Source organism: Oryctolagus cuniculus, chromosome 18 (genome assembly GCF_051225735.1).
Source record: "Oryctolagus cuniculus isolate XC-2025 breed Fujian yellow rabbit chromosome 18, ASM5122573v1, whole genome shotgun sequence".
Lineage (NCBI taxonomy): Eukaryota > Metazoa > Chordata > Mammalia > Lagomorpha > Leporidae > Oryctolagus > Oryctolagus cuniculus.
In genome coordinates, this window is record NC_142884.1 from 4,710,384 (window position 1) to 4,725,928 (window position 15,545).

At 68.7% G+C, this 15,545-nt stretch overlaps 2 protein-coding genes across 8 annotated transcripts; one reads left to right on the plus strand and one right to left on the minus strand.

The window, feature by feature from the left end:
* Positions 1 to 281: 281 nt before the first annotated feature.
* Positions 282 to 2,537, plus strand: LENG1 (leukocyte receptor cluster member 1). The gene is given in 4 exon segments (NM_001171392.1): positions 282 to 413; positions 1,469 to 1,645; positions 1,820 to 2,091; positions 2,312 to 2,537. Coding segments are annotated over 4 exon segments (807 nt in total).
* A 28-nt stretch (positions 2,538 to 2,565) lies between these two features.
* Positions 2,566 to 14,075, minus strand: CNOT3 (CCR4-NOT transcription complex subunit 3). 7 transcript variants are annotated; one of them, XM_008251644.5, is made up of 18 exons: positions 13,791 to 14,075; positions 10,630 to 10,707; positions 10,462 to 10,529; positions 10,186 to 10,260; positions 9,981 to 10,070; positions 9,704 to 9,832; positions 9,520 to 9,615; positions 8,512 to 8,731; positions 8,288 to 8,421; positions 8,024 to 8,080; positions 6,800 to 7,172; positions 6,597 to 6,720; positions 5,971 to 6,169; positions 4,736 to 4,835; positions 4,457 to 4,655; positions 4,234 to 4,366; positions 3,622 to 3,747; positions 2,566 to 2,874 (listed from the first exon to the last, which is right to left on the minus strand). In XM_008251644.5, the coding sequence occupies exons 2-18, from the start codon at positions 10,652 to 10,654 to the stop codon at positions 2,776 to 2,778; spliced, it is 2,247 nt and encodes a 748-aa protein (XP_008249866.3). In that variant the 5' UTR covers positions 10,655 to 10,707; positions 13,791 to 14,075; the 3' UTR covers positions 2,566 to 2,775. The 7 variants fall into 7 exon arrangements, with proteins under 7 accessions (XP_008249866.3, XP_017194865.3, XP_069917938.2 ...); XM_017339376.4 differs by having other exon boundaries at positions 8,512 to 8,734; XM_070061837.2 differs by having other exon boundaries at positions 10,630 to 10,704; positions 13,791 to 14,067.
* Between the last annotated feature and the right edge of the window lie 1,470 nt (positions 14,076 to 15,545).

Below are 15,545 nucleotides of genomic sequence, written 5' to 3' on the forward strand. Positions count from 1 at the left end.
CAATCGGCGGCCGTATTCCGCTGGGTCAGGGGCGGGATCACTTGTGATTGACTACAAACCTTAATAGCGGTCGCTAGGCAACACCAAGCGTCAAACGCCAGGGATTCGCTGTGATAGAGAGCGTCTCAGCCAATCATCTCTCCGCCGACCCGGCGGGGGCGTGCTAATCACAGTCCAGAGCCAACCCGTAGGCGTGGCAGGGACAACCGGAAGGGGCGCGCCCCACGCCAATCGGAAGTGCCGAGAGGCGGGACTGCAAGTCCGCGTACGGCCACGGCGCCATGAACATCTTGCCCAAGAAGAGCTGGCACGTTCGGAACAAGGACAATGTGGCCCGCGTGCGGCGGGACGAGGCCCAGGCCAGGGAGGAGGAGAAGGAGCGGGAGCGGAGGGTGCTGCTCGCGCAGCAGGAGGTAGGCCGCGGGCCCGGCCGGGCGGAAGTGGCGGCATTGCGCAGGCGCGGGCGGCCGGCCCGGGCCCGGGGGTGTGCTGGCGGCGCGCGCCCCCGCCCGCGGCGGTGTCCGGGGGGCTCGCCCCGTACGGGCGCGGCGGGGCCCGAGGTGGCCGGGTCTCCCGGTGCCTCGGGGCAGCCCGGGCTCTAACCCAGCGCCTCACAAAACGCCGGCCCCGTTTCCGTGGCTTCTTATTTTTTCATGTGTATTTGAAAGTTGAGAGAGAGGACGGCCTTGCACCTGCTGGTTCACCCCGGGTGGCTGCTTCCAGGTCCCCCGTGCGCGCGTGGGTGCCGGGGCCCAAACACTTGGCGAACTGCAAGTGGAGCAGCCGGGACTCGAACCCGTGCCCGCGGCGGTGGCTTAACCTGCCAGGCCGCAACGCGGGCCCCTGTCATGGTCTTGAAAGGCAGAGTTACGAGATGAGAGAGGGCGGTCTTCCATCCGCTGGTTCACTCCCCAAGTGGCCACAGTGGTCAGGGCTGGGCCAGGCCACACCCAGGGGCCCAGAGCCTCTTCCAGGTCTCCCATGCGGGTGCAGGGGCCCAAGCACCTGGACCATCTTCCGCTGCTTTCCCAGGCCACAGCAGAGCTGGATCGGAAGTAGAACGTCGGGGTCTCGAACCGGCGGCCACGTGGGGCAGTGGCTTTACCCCCTCTCACACAGCACCGGCCCCCTGTAGCCATCTTTAAAAGGTTACTTTATTTGAAAGGGGGGTGACCCAGACCCAGTCACCGCTGCCAACTGCAGGTTCACCCCCAGGCTGAAGCCAGGGGCTGGGAACGCAGCCCGGGCCCGCCCACGCCCACGCCCACGCCCACGAGTGCAGCGGCAGCAGCAGGAGCGGCAGGTTGGCGGCGACTGCTCCAGCTGGCAGCCCTCGGGCCGGCCCAGGGCCCTCCTCTCCCCGAGTCCTCCCTAACCCTCGAATCACTCCTGGAAGGGCGGCCGTGCCGTGGTCAGCACCAGCCCACGCCCCCAGGAGCCGCTCCCAACAGCGCTGCTCTCCCCCCAGGCCCGCACAGAGTTCCTGCGGAAGAAGGCCAGGCGCCAGCAGGCGCTGCCCGAGCCCGAGGCGGCAGAGGCGGGCGCCCTGAGCGCCGGCCCGGTGGACCTGCTGCGGGGGCTGCTGGAGGACGGGAAGGCGGCCGGCGGCAACAAGGAGCACGAGGAGGAGCAGCGGCAGGAGAAGGTGAGCCGGGCCGGGGCGGCTGGGGGCAGCTCGGGGGCCAGGCCCACCGCAGGGCGCCCCCCCCCCCCCAGCTCTGCCTCTACCCTGCAGCGGGCCCTGGGCTGGTCCGGGCGACAGTGCTGGCTCCAGAGCCCCGGGGCCTGGCCTGAGATCCCCGCTCCTCGCTGCCCTCAGGAGCGGCGAGAGCGAGCGCTGGGCATCCTGACGTACCTGGGCCAGAACCTGGGCCAGAGCGCGGCAGAGGCCCAGACGCAGCCCCCCTGGTACCAGCTCCCTCCGGGGCGAGAGGCCCCCCCACCCGGCCCAGGCCCGGATGAGAAGCTCAAGAGCCGCCTGGACCCCCTGCGGGAGATGCAGAAGCACCTGGGGAAGAGGCACAGCGGCGACAGGGACGGCCCGGGCGGCAAGGAGAGGAAGGAGGGACGGCCGAAACCGCGGCCCCCCGGGTAAGGAGGCAGGCCGGCCCGGGGCATGGCGGGGCCACGCTGGGTCCTGTGGGAGCCCTGGTCCGGGCGGCTGGACAGAGCGGGGGCCTGTGTGCACCAAGCCCGCCCCCAGGCACGCCTGTCTCCATCGCATCTGCTGTGTGGTAGCAGGGGGCACGAGCTGTGGGCAGGCGGCCGAGGAAGGCGTCTCCCGGCAGGCTCTCTGACTTCTCTCCCCCAGACCCCCGTCCCTGGAGCAGCTCCGAGCTGAACGTCTCCGGCGGGAGGCAGCCGAGAGGGCTCGGGCCGAAGCCCTGCTGGCCCGGGTGCGAGGCCAGGCCCCCGGGCAGGGTCAGAAAGAAGAGGAGGAGCTGGACGACCGGCGGCGGCGGTACAACTCCCAGTTCCACCCCCAGCTGGCCCGGCGCCCCCGCGGTCGCGACCCCCACCTCACCCCCGACTCTTGAGGGGTGCAGGAGAGGCTGCTGCCAGCCGTCATATAAAACTATTTATTCATAAATATTTTCCAAAATGAAAATACGTTTACCAAAAAAATGTCCCTCACTGGGGAGGGGAGGGGGCAGCCCTCGCCCCTGGGTCCCCAGGGTGGGGCTGAGAGGAAGAGAAGCCTCCCGGCCCCTCCCGGCTTCCTGGGGGAGGGGGTGCTCCAGGACCGGGGTCAGCATGCGGGGCGGGGGGCCGGTGTCACTGGAGGTCCCGGTCCTCCAGGTAGCGGTACTCGAAGGTGAAGCCTTCCTTCTTCCGCTGGCCCCACTTCTCGTAGTCAAAGTAGATGTAGGTGCCCTGGCCGGGGAGAAGGCGGTCGGTGAGTGGGCCGGGCCAGCAGCCAGGGGACTGTCCTCAGGGCCGCTGGCTGGGACGAGAGGCCTCGAGGCACAGGTGCCACCACTGCTCTGGGACGGATGGCTCGGCTCGGAGCCTGAGCTGAGCCGTGAGCAGGGACAGGCATGTTCTGGGTGACGGCGTGATGTGGCTCGGCGGGAGGCCCTGGAACGGCCCGAGTGGCTACCAGGGCGGCACAAGTAGGCCAGTCGAGGACCTAACACGGCACCACCACGAGGTGGCGCCGGGGGGACACCACGGGAGCGCAGCAACTCAGCAGCTGGACCACGGACGCCCATGACGCCGGGCACGGAGCAGGCACCACTGCCACTTAGACGTTGTCAACTCATTTAATCCTCATAACAGCGGCGCAGCGGGTCCTGACACCCACGAGGCTTACAGGGAGGGACGGCGAGACGGGTTCAGGGGATGTGCCCACGGTCCCCCCCAGGAGCCGGCTCCAGGGTGCGGGAGAGGCGGGTGTTTCCAGTCAGTGAACGATTAAAACGCGAGAAGGCCATTTTAAGCAGCTCCCCACGGAGGGTCTGCCGAGCCCCTGCTCTGCTGGGTGCTGGGGGACGGAGGGGAGGGGCTGTCACAGCGACACAGCACCAGAAGCTGAGAGCGCCAGCCGCGCCCATGCTCGGGGCGGGGAGGGGGGAGCGTGGCGCTGGGCCGAGCGGAGGGGCAGCCGGCCGGGACCCTCACCTGCTCAAACTCGTCGGTGATGGTCTTGGGCTCCTCGTGCCTCTGGAACCACATCATGTACTTGGTGTGGAATCGCCACGACTGCTTCTTCAGGGCCTTGGCTGCCAGGTACTGCGCCTTAGTGCCCTGCGGGAGGGAGAGGTCAGGGGCCGCCCAGCAGCACAGCAGGTGCCCGGGGGCTGGGGCAGGCCCCAGGCCCTGCTGCAGACCACAGCTGGGCCGGACAGTCCTCCTGGAGACGGGCTGGGGGCGCAGAACCACTGCTGCTCAGAAGGGAGGCGGGAGGTGGAAGTGGCTTGAAGAGAAGCTAGCGTGGGAGGAGAGCCAAGAGGGGGCGACGGAGAGAACTTCTAAGCAGGGGAGAGGGTGGGGGCAGGAGCAGGCTCCAGGAGCACTGACTATGCGCTCACGGGCAGAGCGGGGTGGGGTGGGGGGGCTAAGTGAAAGGGCCTGGGACGGGCCACAGAGGCCACCCTCAGCCCAGGTGTTCAACAGAGGGCTGGAGTAGGGACAGGTGTGGCCCCAGGAAGGGGGTGTGGTCCCTGGGGCCGCAGAAGGGCACCCGCCCACAGGGGGAGGGTGGTGGCGGTGGGGCCCGGGGCCCCATTGTACCTCCAGGTAGTAGAAGATGAAGAAGAGCGTCTCTGTGGACAGGCGCTGGTAGAACTCCACGGTGTCTGAGTGTGGGGGCGGCATCTGGTGGTGGTAGGGGGGCGTCGGGCAGGGGTTCCTGGGGAGGTACTGCCTGTGGGAGCAGCAGGGCTGTCAAGGCCGAGCCCACCTCCTGTGGAGCCCCGGGCCGCTCTGCCGCCGCCTCCCTCGGCCCGGCCCTCACCGGATGCGCTCCGAGTCGGAGGGGTGGGGCATGTGGTGCCAGGCGGCCTCCTCCATGGCTTGCTGGTAGAGCTGCTCCTTGGTGAGGGGCACAGGCCCCAGGGGACACACGCCCAGCGACAGCGGTATGTTCACCTCCGACAGCTGCAGGGGCGGCTGGGCCGAGGCTGGAGGCGCCGACGTGCTGCTCAGGATGATGTCTGTGGGGAGGGGCCTCGGTGAGGCGACGGGGCCTGCCCTGCTCCTCCAGCTGCCCCCTCCCCACCCTCCTGACCCTCACCTCGCTCGGTCAGGTGCAGCGTCGGCACAGGGTCCTCGATGCCAGAGCTGATGGCCGCCCGCTCCGCCATGGACTTCAAGGAGCTCAGAGGCTCGGGGGCCTGGGGGGGAGGGCAGGGTGAGAAGGGGCTGGCCTAAGTGCCTGCGGCAGACCTGGGCTGGGGTGAGGGGTACAGCCCGCCTAGGCCCTGAGTGTTCTCGCCCACCCCTCCGTGAGGGCTCTGGCTGTGCCCTGCAGCCCCCAGCCACAGAGGCACATCTGGTGCCATGGGCTCCCACACACCGGGAACCCACACACTCAGGACCCAGCGCAGAGGACAGCACTGTGCAGGAGTCACACAAGCAACACCACACCCTCCTCCAAGGACAGCCACTGGCTGAGAACACCCGCTCCACTGCCTAGGAACCCACAGCATTGCCACCGGGGCCCTCAGCCCCAGTCCTCAGTGGTTCTGCGTGCAGTCCCAGCTGCCTCTCGGCCCACGCCTCACAGGGCAGCTGGCATCCTGCATGGGCTCCCTGCTGCTGCACCCGGGAAGGCAGCAGAGGACGGGCCAAGGGCTTGGGCCCCTGCACCCACATGGGAGACCTGGACGGCGCTGCTGGCTCCTGGCTCTGGCCTGGCCCAGCTCTGGGAAGTCAACCAGGAGATGGGAGACCTCTCTGCACGTCGCCCCCTGGGTGGGGCCCTGCGTGGTCATCCGCCCTTTGCCACACACACTCTCACTAAGGCCGCGCCTCACCCACTGCACTGGCTCTCTTCCCTCCCCAGAGCTGTGGACCCTCTCTGAGAATCTCGAAGCTTTTTCCTCTTTCCAGAAAAGGCCACATGCCATGCGTTTTCCACCTACAGCCTCCGACACGTCCTCCCAGGAAGTGGAGGTGACAGTGAACCCTGAGAGAGGGACACAGCCCCTGCCCCACCCCAACTAGAGTGGGTGCCGTCTGCGGCCTCAGCCCCCACCACCCTGCACAGCCTCGGCTTCAGCACTGGCCCCTCTCCAGTCCTCCAACAGAAGCTGCCTCATCAGACACCAATGGCCCAGAGCTGATGGCAGTGTTTCCTGACTGCCATGGCTTCTGGGAGGCGGGGACAGGTCACGTGGAGCAGAGCCCCGTGCGTCTTGTGAGAAGACACGAGGACAGGATGGGGGGCTGGAGCCGTGGGGGCACGAGAGCCTTGTGGAGCAAGGACAGCTGGGCCAGGACAGAGACCCAGGCTCCCCCAGAACCCACCTTGATTTCCGGGGCGGTGGTGAACTGCGGGGGCCCATTGAGCAGCGCACTGGCTGCCTTGGCCTCACTGAAGCTGGGCGTCGGGGAGCTGGGGGGGTTCACAGGCAGTGGCACCAGGAGGCTGGGTCCCCCCGAGGTGTTCCCTGAGCCTGGGGCCACGCCCCCAGCACCTGCTGGGGCTGCTGCACTGGGCTCCTTCCTGGAAGTGGGGGGAGGGACACGAGGGGCTCAGACCACCACCCTGGCATCACTGTTTATCAGAAAGGCAGGCGGCTTGGGGAGCTCGGGGGCTCGACAGAGGCCACAGAGCTCACAGGAGGGGATGGCCCCCCCCCCGCAGAAGCTCGACCATTTCCTCTGGGAGACAGGTAGACCCCATGGAATGCTCTGACCCGTGATCTGGGGCGCTGGGGAGGGAGGAGGACTATGGCACATTTCATTGTGGAAAAGGGGACAGCGGCCCCCCAGAAGTGGGGCGAAGAGTGTGGAGGGCACACTCACGAGTGTGCTAAAGGCCAAGGGCTGTGCACACATGTCCCAGGCAAGGAGACAGGCGGGCAGATGGGCAGCAGGGGTGCCACTACCCACCGCCCACCGCCCACCTCCACGGGGGCCAGGACACTCACGAGGTGCTGGGCGGTGGGTTGTGGGGGCCCGAGGGGGCGCCCAGGGCCTGGCTGCTGGCACTGCTGCCCCCGCTGCTGCTCAGGGCCACCTCTGCTGGGCTGTCTGCCACGACTGAGCTATAACCTGTGGGAGGAGGAGTGGTTAGAAAGGAGCTGGGGGCTGCTGCCCACCCTGCCCCCAGCCCACACCCCTGCCCACTTACTGGTGGCGCCGTTCTGCTTCCCAGAGCCTCCACCGGCACTGCTATTGCTGCCGCTGCTGCCGCCACCGCCGCCTCCCCCGCTCGGCTGCACACTGGGGGGCCGGGGCTGGGCGGAGCTGGGCCCGCTGGGGGCCGAGGGGGCCACTGCCTGGGCATAGGGGGCGGGAGTACCCGAGTTGTGGCTGGGAGCTGGACTGGCCTTGGGACCCAGGGCACTTGCAGGTGCTGCTGGGGTGGGGGCCCCGTTGTTGCCAGGGGCAGCGGTCAAGGCAGAAGCAGCAGGCGGGGGCCCGGAGGAGTAGGTGGGCGGCACAGCCGGGGACTGAGGATGCTGGTTGCTGTGGACAGGCTTGGAGCCGTTTTTGGCTGGAGACTGCAGGGGGAGAGGACAGAGGGTCAGGACCGGGGGCGGCAGCTCCCCTCTGGCCAAGCCCACCAGCCTCCACGCGGGCCTTGCTGACCCTGCCCCAGGAGGGCCTCAACCACATCCGTGCTTCACACACCCACGTTTACTTCCAGCCTGGACGCCCCCACGGGTGCCACGCAGTCACGTGCACACAGCTCAGCCGTCAGCCTGCAGGCGCCAGTGGGGGACTCCCAGCAGCCGAACACCCACAGACCGTGCTGAACGTCACTGGAGCCTCTGCGGGGCCCCAGGTGACCACGGGAGCGCCGGGGCCTCCCCACGGCAGTCACACCACCAGCCCACACCCTGGGCGCTGCTCGCCGCGAGTACCCCGCACTCAAGAGCCAGGGGACCGGCCACCCCTTCCTCCCTAGGACCACGGCTGGGCAGTGGGGGCCGGGGAGTCTGCCTGCGCACCCCTCCTCCGCCACTCAGCAGCCCGCTCTCTCCTCCAGGACTTCCCTCCCGTCAGCCACAGTGGGGCACAGGCCCGACCCCCCCTGCCCAGCACCGCGTCCCACACTGTGCTCCTCTGAGACTGCACCAGGCTATGCTGGCCAGGGCTAGTGCAACCCCTCGGCACCACACAGGCCCCTTTGCTCTTCTGACCCCTCAGCCAGGCAGCCCCAGGCTCTGGGTGCACAGGTAAGCACTGGCCCTGGACCCGGCGGGCCTCGCCTCGCCACGCTGCCTGGACCCCTGCCCCAGCCGCTGCAGCCCTCCTCCAAGACCCCTCGCACGTGCTGCCCGTCGCCCCGCTCTGTGTCTTGGGCCCAGCCAGCCTGCGGGCACCGCGGAGTAGGGGGGCTTGGACCTACCTGGCTCACTTCACTATCTGTCGAGCGTCCCCTCTTCTTATCGTCTTCCGAGTTCTCCTGAGGGGGAGGAGGAGTCAGGCTGCTGAGTGACCTCTGGGGCCTCAGAGTCCAGGCTCTGAAACCTGACCCTCCGGGTCCCTGCGCCTACCTGGCCTGGCCCTCAGCTCCCAGAGACACCGCCCACAGCCGGGCCCCCCGAGGGTCCAGGACCCAGAAGCAGGGAGGCCCCTCAGCCACCCCACAGCCTAGGCCCCAGGGCCTCACCGTGGTGCAGTTGGCCGGGCTGGGCGGGATGGGCGAGCTGGAGGTGGTCGAGGTGGGCGTGCTGCTGGACTGGTTGAAGATCTCATCCTCCATGTGGCTGTGGCTGGGGGGGGAGGTGGCGACCAGCGCCTGTGCTGTGGGGGCAGGGGGGCGTGTGCTTAGCGGGCTGGGGCTGGGGCAGGAGCCGGCCCGGCCCGCTCCCGCAGGGCGACCCCAGGCCTCACGAATGTCCTCGAGGTCCAGGTCGTCGTACAGGAACTCGTTCTCCTCGAAGTCGGGGTCCTGGGACGAGTCGACGTAGTACTCCACGTCGTCCTTGATCTTGCGGATGGCGTCCACGAGGATGGAGTCGTTGTCCAGCATGCGCAGGATGGTCTCCAGCATGCGCACGTGGTAGCGGTGCTTCTCGATGTGCCGCTTCAAGCCCTCGATCCGGTCCTGCTTCTGCTGGCGAGCCCAGGGCCAGGCTCAGGGGCTGCCGAGGGCCGGCCCGCCCCCGCAGAACCGTCCTCCCGCTCCAGCCCCTCCCCGAGCAAGGCCCGACACCCCAGGGGCCCCGCTGCTCTCTCCACAGAGCCCTTCTGAACCCAGCACTCCCTGGACACCCAGAGGCCCGCGCCAGCCCCACGCCTGGCCCCTAGGAGCCTGTGCAGCAACCCTGGCCCCCTTCTGGGGTGCACACACCCCACTCCCCACCTTGTCCCAACAGCAACCTCCATTCAAGGGTGCCATGTGGGGTCCTGCCACCCCCAGCCCCGCTCGCTCCCCTGCCGGGAGCCCAGGTTCAGAAGCCCGGTGCTCCGGGCAGGGGACACAAGCCCTTCAGACGCTGACAGCCTGGCCCCGGCTCCAGATCCCCCCTTCAAGTCTCAAGTCTCTGGTTCGCAACTCTGGCCCCGGCCCTGCAGCCACCCAGGGGACCTGCCCTGCGCGCCCTGCCTCTCCTGGGCCAGCAAGAACAGGTAGGTCATACCCCTCTGCCCCAACACCTGACAATGCCCCCTTTCTGGGATCCAACCCCCAGAGCACCCTCTGGGCAGCTTCCCTGCTGGCTCCCAGAGTCCTGCCTTGTCCACACGGCCACCTCACCTTGGGACCTGGGGCCTTCTGAGGGCCAGGAAGCCTCGCTCCCACTGCTCTGACAGCCCCACCATCTTCCCACATAGCCATGGCCGAGAGCCTGCCCGCCTCCTCCCTGCACCGCACCCCGTGCGGACCGCCCCCCCACTCACATCCTTGTCGCCCTTCTTCTTGCGCGTCTGCACGGACAGGGACTCCACCTCACTCTCAAACTGGTCCACCTGCATGTTGAGGGTGTCAATGGTGTTCTGGGGAGAGAGGCGGGCTGTCGGGCCGAGCTCCTGGGTGGGCTGGGCCAGGCCCCCGCGCTCACCTCCTCTTCTCTGCCCAGCTCACCGTGAGCCACTGGCCAACCTCTTCCTTCTCCTTCTGGGCAGGGTCCACCTTCTGGGCCAGGCCCAGGCCCTCCTTGCTATAAGCTTTGGTTTTGGTCTCTCGTTCCACAACTTTGAACCGCTCCATTTGCTGTGGAGAGCGCAATCGGCAGGGGCTCTTGAAGGCGGAGGGAGCGGCCTCCGCCTTCCCTCGGGGTGGACGCCTGACTGCTCTCAGTCCTCTGCGGTCCGGGAACCTGGCCACCTGCCCCCGGGGGCCCCAGGCCCCGGGCTCCTACCGTCTCGATGAGCTTGCGGTTGTCTATGAGCTGCCTCTTGTCCTTGATCTCGTTGGACGCCACCCATGTCTTGATCTGGTCCCTTAGCCGCTGCAGATGGGAAGAGCAGCAGTGGGCCTCCAGGGCCCTCTGCTCCCGGGGGCCCAGCAGTCCACGCCCCGGTCCCTCCGCCCACAGGACACAGGAGTCCGGCCCAGCCCCTCACTTGCAGCTTCTTAATCTCCTTCTTCAGGTCGGCCTCATACTTTTCTTTCTGGTTCGCGTTGGCTGCGTTGTGGAGCTGAGGGGTGGAGAACTCGGGGTCAGCGCAGGCCCCGCGGCGGGGGCACAGGTCCAGTCTCCCTCCTCCTCCTCTGGGTGCTGGGACCCTCGCTGCCCAGACCCAGCTTAGAGCTGCTCCTCCTGGGCCCAGCACCCAGCACGCGGCCCCTCTCCCGGCACCCAGCATGCGGCCCCTCTCCCTCAGGGCCACAGCCCGCACCTTCTGCCAGATGTCTTCAAACTGCTCCACGCCCTCGGACACCTTCTTGAGGCAGCGGTCAATCTCACCTGGCGGAGGAGGGCGGGGTGAGGGCCCTGCCGGGGCGGCAAGCGGCCCGAGGGGGGCCCAGGCCAGCGGCCGCGGCACAGCAGGCGCCCAGCCTCGTACCTTGGAGTTTGCGCTTGTCCGCCATCTTCCCGGCCCTACAGACGCACTCTCTTCATACTCCCTTGGAGACGGACGCTGCTGGAGACACAGGCAGGAGTGAGCGTCTGCCCGCGCCGACCCGCCGGCCAGGGCAGCAGCGCACGGGGTCGGGGAGACGAGCCCTCCATCCGAGCGGCAGCCAGGCCCGGGCCCTGCCCCCGCCGCCGCCCAGCACCAGCCCCGGCGAGACGCTGGAGGTCTCTTGTGATCTTTCGTGGGTCTTCAACCAGGAAGTGGGGAATTCCTAGGGCATGGAACCCCTTCTCCCCAGAAGACGAACAAAGACCTCCAGAGCAGGGTAGTCACACAGCATGCGGCGACCGAGGGACAAAGGTGCTGGCCCTGGGGACCACGCGATGCCTCCCTCAGACACGTCGGGGACTAACGGGACCGGGCCTGGGGACCACGCGATGCCTCCCTCAGACACGTCGGGGACTAACGGGACCGGGCCTGGGGACCATGCAATGCCTCCTTCAGACACGTCGGGGACTAACGGGACTGGCCCTGGGGACCACCAGATGTCTCCCCTTTCAGACACGTCGGGGACTAACGGGACCAGCCCTGGGGACCACCAGATGTCTCCCCTTTCAGACACGTCGGGGACTAACAGGACCTGCCCTGGGGACCACGCGATGCCTCCCTCAGACACGTCGGGGGACTAACGGGACCGGGCCTGGGGACCACCAGATGCTTCCCCTTTTAGACACGTCGGGGGACTAACGGAACCGCGCCTGGGGACCACCAGATGCCTCCCCTTTCAGACACGTCGGGGACTAACGGGATCAGCATTCGCTTGGGCTAGATGTCATGTCTGCGCGTGCGCCACGGGGGAGGAAATGGACCCAGCTGGACCACACACAAGTGGGCCTCAGAGCAGAACCCGAAAACCAAGAGCAGCTCACACTCCAAACCCCGAGGAGGGCTAGAGCTGGGGTCACACGGGAGGAGACCGAAATCTGGCTGAGGCAGGAGAGTGAAAACCTACCTTGGCTGCGAGGCAGGGCTCTGTGCTCACAGGAACCCCGTGCCGGAGTGGCAGCGGGGACTGGGGCAACAGGAGCCACCAGGCAGGCCCAACCTGAGCCGGGGGCGTCTGCACCCTCACGGCAGTCACAGGCAACCCGCGGGCTGGGGCCAAAAAGGAGTTCCCAGGGCCTTTCGTCCAGGGACGGCCGCCCTCGGACCCGCCAGGGAGCCCCGGGGAGGGCTAGCTTAGGAGTCTGAGCTGCCAGAAGGGGTCCCCGCCAGGGCCAATAAGCAAGAGCCAGGCAGCGCCCGCGCTCCCCTGCCATGGGCAGGAACAGCCCGCCCAGGGAGCAAGAGCCACAGGCAGGCGTCCCACGAGGGGCACCTGGGACGGTCCTGCCCCACAGGGGCTCGCCCGCTGGAAACGCAGCACGGGGCTGGGTGTCCACACCTAACCCCGGAGGCCGCGGTCCCACACAGGCTTTAAAGGGGCAGCCGACACTCTCCCACAGGGCCCACGGTGGGCAGAGGCAGGTGGCAGCCGCCCCGCAGACCTGAGGGAGCCGAATCTCGGGGTCGCCTGCGGGCCACACGCGGGCCATTCCCAGACCAGAGTCTCCGAGGCCATGCACAAGGAGGGGGCACGTCCCGACGGGGGAGCCCACAGCAGAGTGCGCGGAAGGGAGCCTGAGCTCCAGCCCCCAGCGCTCAGCAGCTCTGGGGCCCGGGCAGCAGGGAGGCTGGAGAGCGCGCAGGTGCGCGCCAGCTCTCACACCCGTCCCAGCCCCTCGGCACCAGCAGCAGGATGGAGCCGGCCCGACTCCGAGCGGGCAGCTGCCCAGAGAGGCCGGAGCTGGCCCCCGGAGGAACCCAGCCTCAGTGCCGCAGCAAGGGGAGCCCACGCTCTGGGGCGGCACGCGCGGACAACCGGGGCTTTCCCGCAGCACCGCCCCCCCCTCCCGTCCAGCAGGGAGGCCTGGCCCCCCACGAGCACGCCTAAAACAAAGGACAGTACTGCGGGCAGCTGCCCCGCCTCCGCGGGTCCCCAGGACGAGTGGGTGCGGGCAGCAAGCCGCCACCACACACCTTCGGAAAGACCTCGTCCCAAAGCCCTCTGATCGCTCTGATCCGGGCGACCCCGAGTCCCAGGGGCCTGAGGACCCCCGCCCTGGTCAGGAGAGGCCAGGGCAGCTTCAGTCCCCACGGCAGTGACCGCACAGGGTCTCGCACCGGCCACCAGCGCCCGCGGCCCCTGCTGAGCACAGCCCCTTGGCGTTCAGTCTCGTGCCGGGGAGAAATGACAGGTGGAGGGGAGAATAAACAGGGGCCAAGTGCGCCCCGCGGGTCCTAGGCCTCACGGCTGGCGGGGACCCCTCCCACCCAGGACAGGGGCCGACACCAGTATCCAGGAGGGCAGGGGAGGCCACAGCAGGCCCGGCCCAGGCAGCACCTTCCAGGGCGCGCGGGAGCTGATCAAGGACCCCTCCCCCAAAGGGCAGGTTCTGCTCCGCGAAAGGGGAGCCCAGCACGGGCACGGAGACCGGAGGGAGCAAGTTCCCCGAGACGGGCCCGGGTCCCTGCGACCCGGGGCAGCTCGGCGCACAGCCACCCGCGAGGGAGGCAGCCACATCCCGCAACGCCAGCCGCACCCCCTCCATCCCGCCCCGTGCGCTGCAGGGCGCGCGAGCCCCGGCTGTCCCGGGACCTCGCACGGGGCGACGCGCAAACTTTGCGGAGCCGGTGTCCTTCCCGCGGGCGCTCCCGCAGGGCCTGCGCCCCCCGCGCCGCCGGGGTCCCCCAGCACCAGGGGCTGAGCCCCGAGGAGGCGGGCACCTGCGCCGCGGCGGGCCGGGCGCCTCGCACCCGCGCACCCCTCCGGGAGGGGGCCCCGCAGCGGAGGCCACGCGGGGCGGGGGTCCGGGCGCGGGAGGACGCCGGCGGCGCCGAGGGGCGTGAGGGGCCGAGCCGGGTCTGACGGAGGGGCCGCCCCCGGCCGCCCGGAGCCCCGCGCGACCGAGGCGGCAGCAGGGGCCGGGCGGCGGGGCATGTCGCGACAGACGGCGGTGTCGCCAGGGCGGGAGGCGGCGGGGAGGGCGGCCGAGGCGCCGGGGGAGGGGAGGGGAGGGGTCCGGCCCAGTCGAGCCTGATGCTCTCACCACAGGAGCTGGCGCCGCCGCTGAGGAGCGTATCGCGATAGCCGGGGGAGGCGAGCGCCCGCCGCCTTTTTCTCGCGCCCCGGGCCCGGGCGCTATCGCGATAGCGGCGCGAAGCGGAAGTGGGGCTGGGGGAGTGGGCCCGGGGTTGTTCTGACGACGGGGGTCGGGGCTCAAGGGAGGCCGCGGCGTCTGCCGATGGCTCCGCGGAAGCTGACCGGGCCCGGTCCAAGATGGCGGCGGCGGAGGAGGCCTCCCCTCCTCTCTTCTCGTCTCTGGCGCCGACCCGCCCCCGTGCCCCGAATATAGGCCCGTCATTGCTCCTGCTGCACGTCGCTCTTGACCGTAGGACGCTCCTTATTGGTTTCTGGCAGGGATGAGGCCGGCCCCCTCTCGCAGATTGGGCAGTCGCACCAAGGCGCGGCGTTCGATTGGCCTCCCGCGCAATCTGCTAGGATTGGCTCAGGTTTTCTTCCCCGCTCCGCCTCCTCCTCCCGCCTTCAAGGCACAACACGCCAGCGCGAGGGCCCGTGCGTCAATCAGGAGGCATGTGTTGTGCTGATTGGATTTGCCCACCCCCTCCTCTTGCAAACCCATTGGTCGCGGGGAGGAGCTAGGCTGATCAGGGGCGGGAAGTCGTCCGTCAAGTTTAGGGTCGCTTTTAATTGGTTGCGAGACGATTCTCTGCCCTGAAGCCATTGGTTGGCCTTAGAGGTGGGTGGGGAAAGCGGAGGAAGGCATGGAGAGTGGGCGTTAAAGGCCGCGTATCTAATGAGAGACAGGTGCCTTCAAAGCGGGGGCCGAGCCGAATCAGCTGCCAATCAAAACAGCCGCTGGGCCAAGGGGGCGGGGCTAGGCAGGAAAGCCCACCCCTCTCGCGCCGTTGGTCCTGTCTGTTAGCATTTATCTCAGCCTGGCCAATGGCGTCAAGAGTAGGCGGTACCCGTTCAGGGAGCGTGTGACAGCGGGTGTGGCCTGCAGGTGCGGGTCTCGGTCGCATCGTTGCTTACCCGCTGCGTCCCGGCCCTGTCCGTTGCATCTTCTTTTCCCAAGTGCCTCTGATTGGCACACCTCGGGAAACGGCCCAGGTAGCGCCTCCGAGGCCGCTGGCACGGTGCACGGCTGGCCAGGGGCAGGCGTGGGGGCTTTGCCCTGCCGCTGCCTGGTTCCGGGCCGGGAGGTGGGACCGTCGCCTCGGGCTCCCGAGCGTCCTGGGGCCCCTGCGGACGGCAGCAAGGAGATCGCGCCCTTCGGTCCACCTGTGCCTCTAGCTCCGCCCGCCGTCTCTCCCTGGGGTGGACTGCCCGCGGGAGCCGTGCTGGGACGGGTCGGTGCACATCCACCATCGCTTCCGCGATCACGCGGTGTGCTGGATGAGCCGAGGTGCTGTAGCTTCCGTGAACCGGGAAGCGCTGGCCCGGAGCCACACACACAGTCGGGGCGGGGAGGGCAGAGGTGCTCGGTTCCTCGCTAGGTGGGCCAAGAGTGAGATCAGTCCGGGGGAGATGCAAACAAGTACTGAGCCATTCTGCACCGCGCATCAGTCAGGTGCAGGGAGGGTCGCTTGTACTCCCCTGCTGGGGTCCTGAGAGGAGCCCTGCGCCGAGGGAGGGACTGGGCGCGGGAGACCTGCAGAGTGGTGATGGGGGCGGGTCCAGAGTGATGCTGTCAAACCTGGCTGCCGCACATGGGAACCACCTGCGGGGCTCACGCTAAAGCACCGGAAGCCGTCTCGGTGGTGGCGGTGGCAGGGGAGCC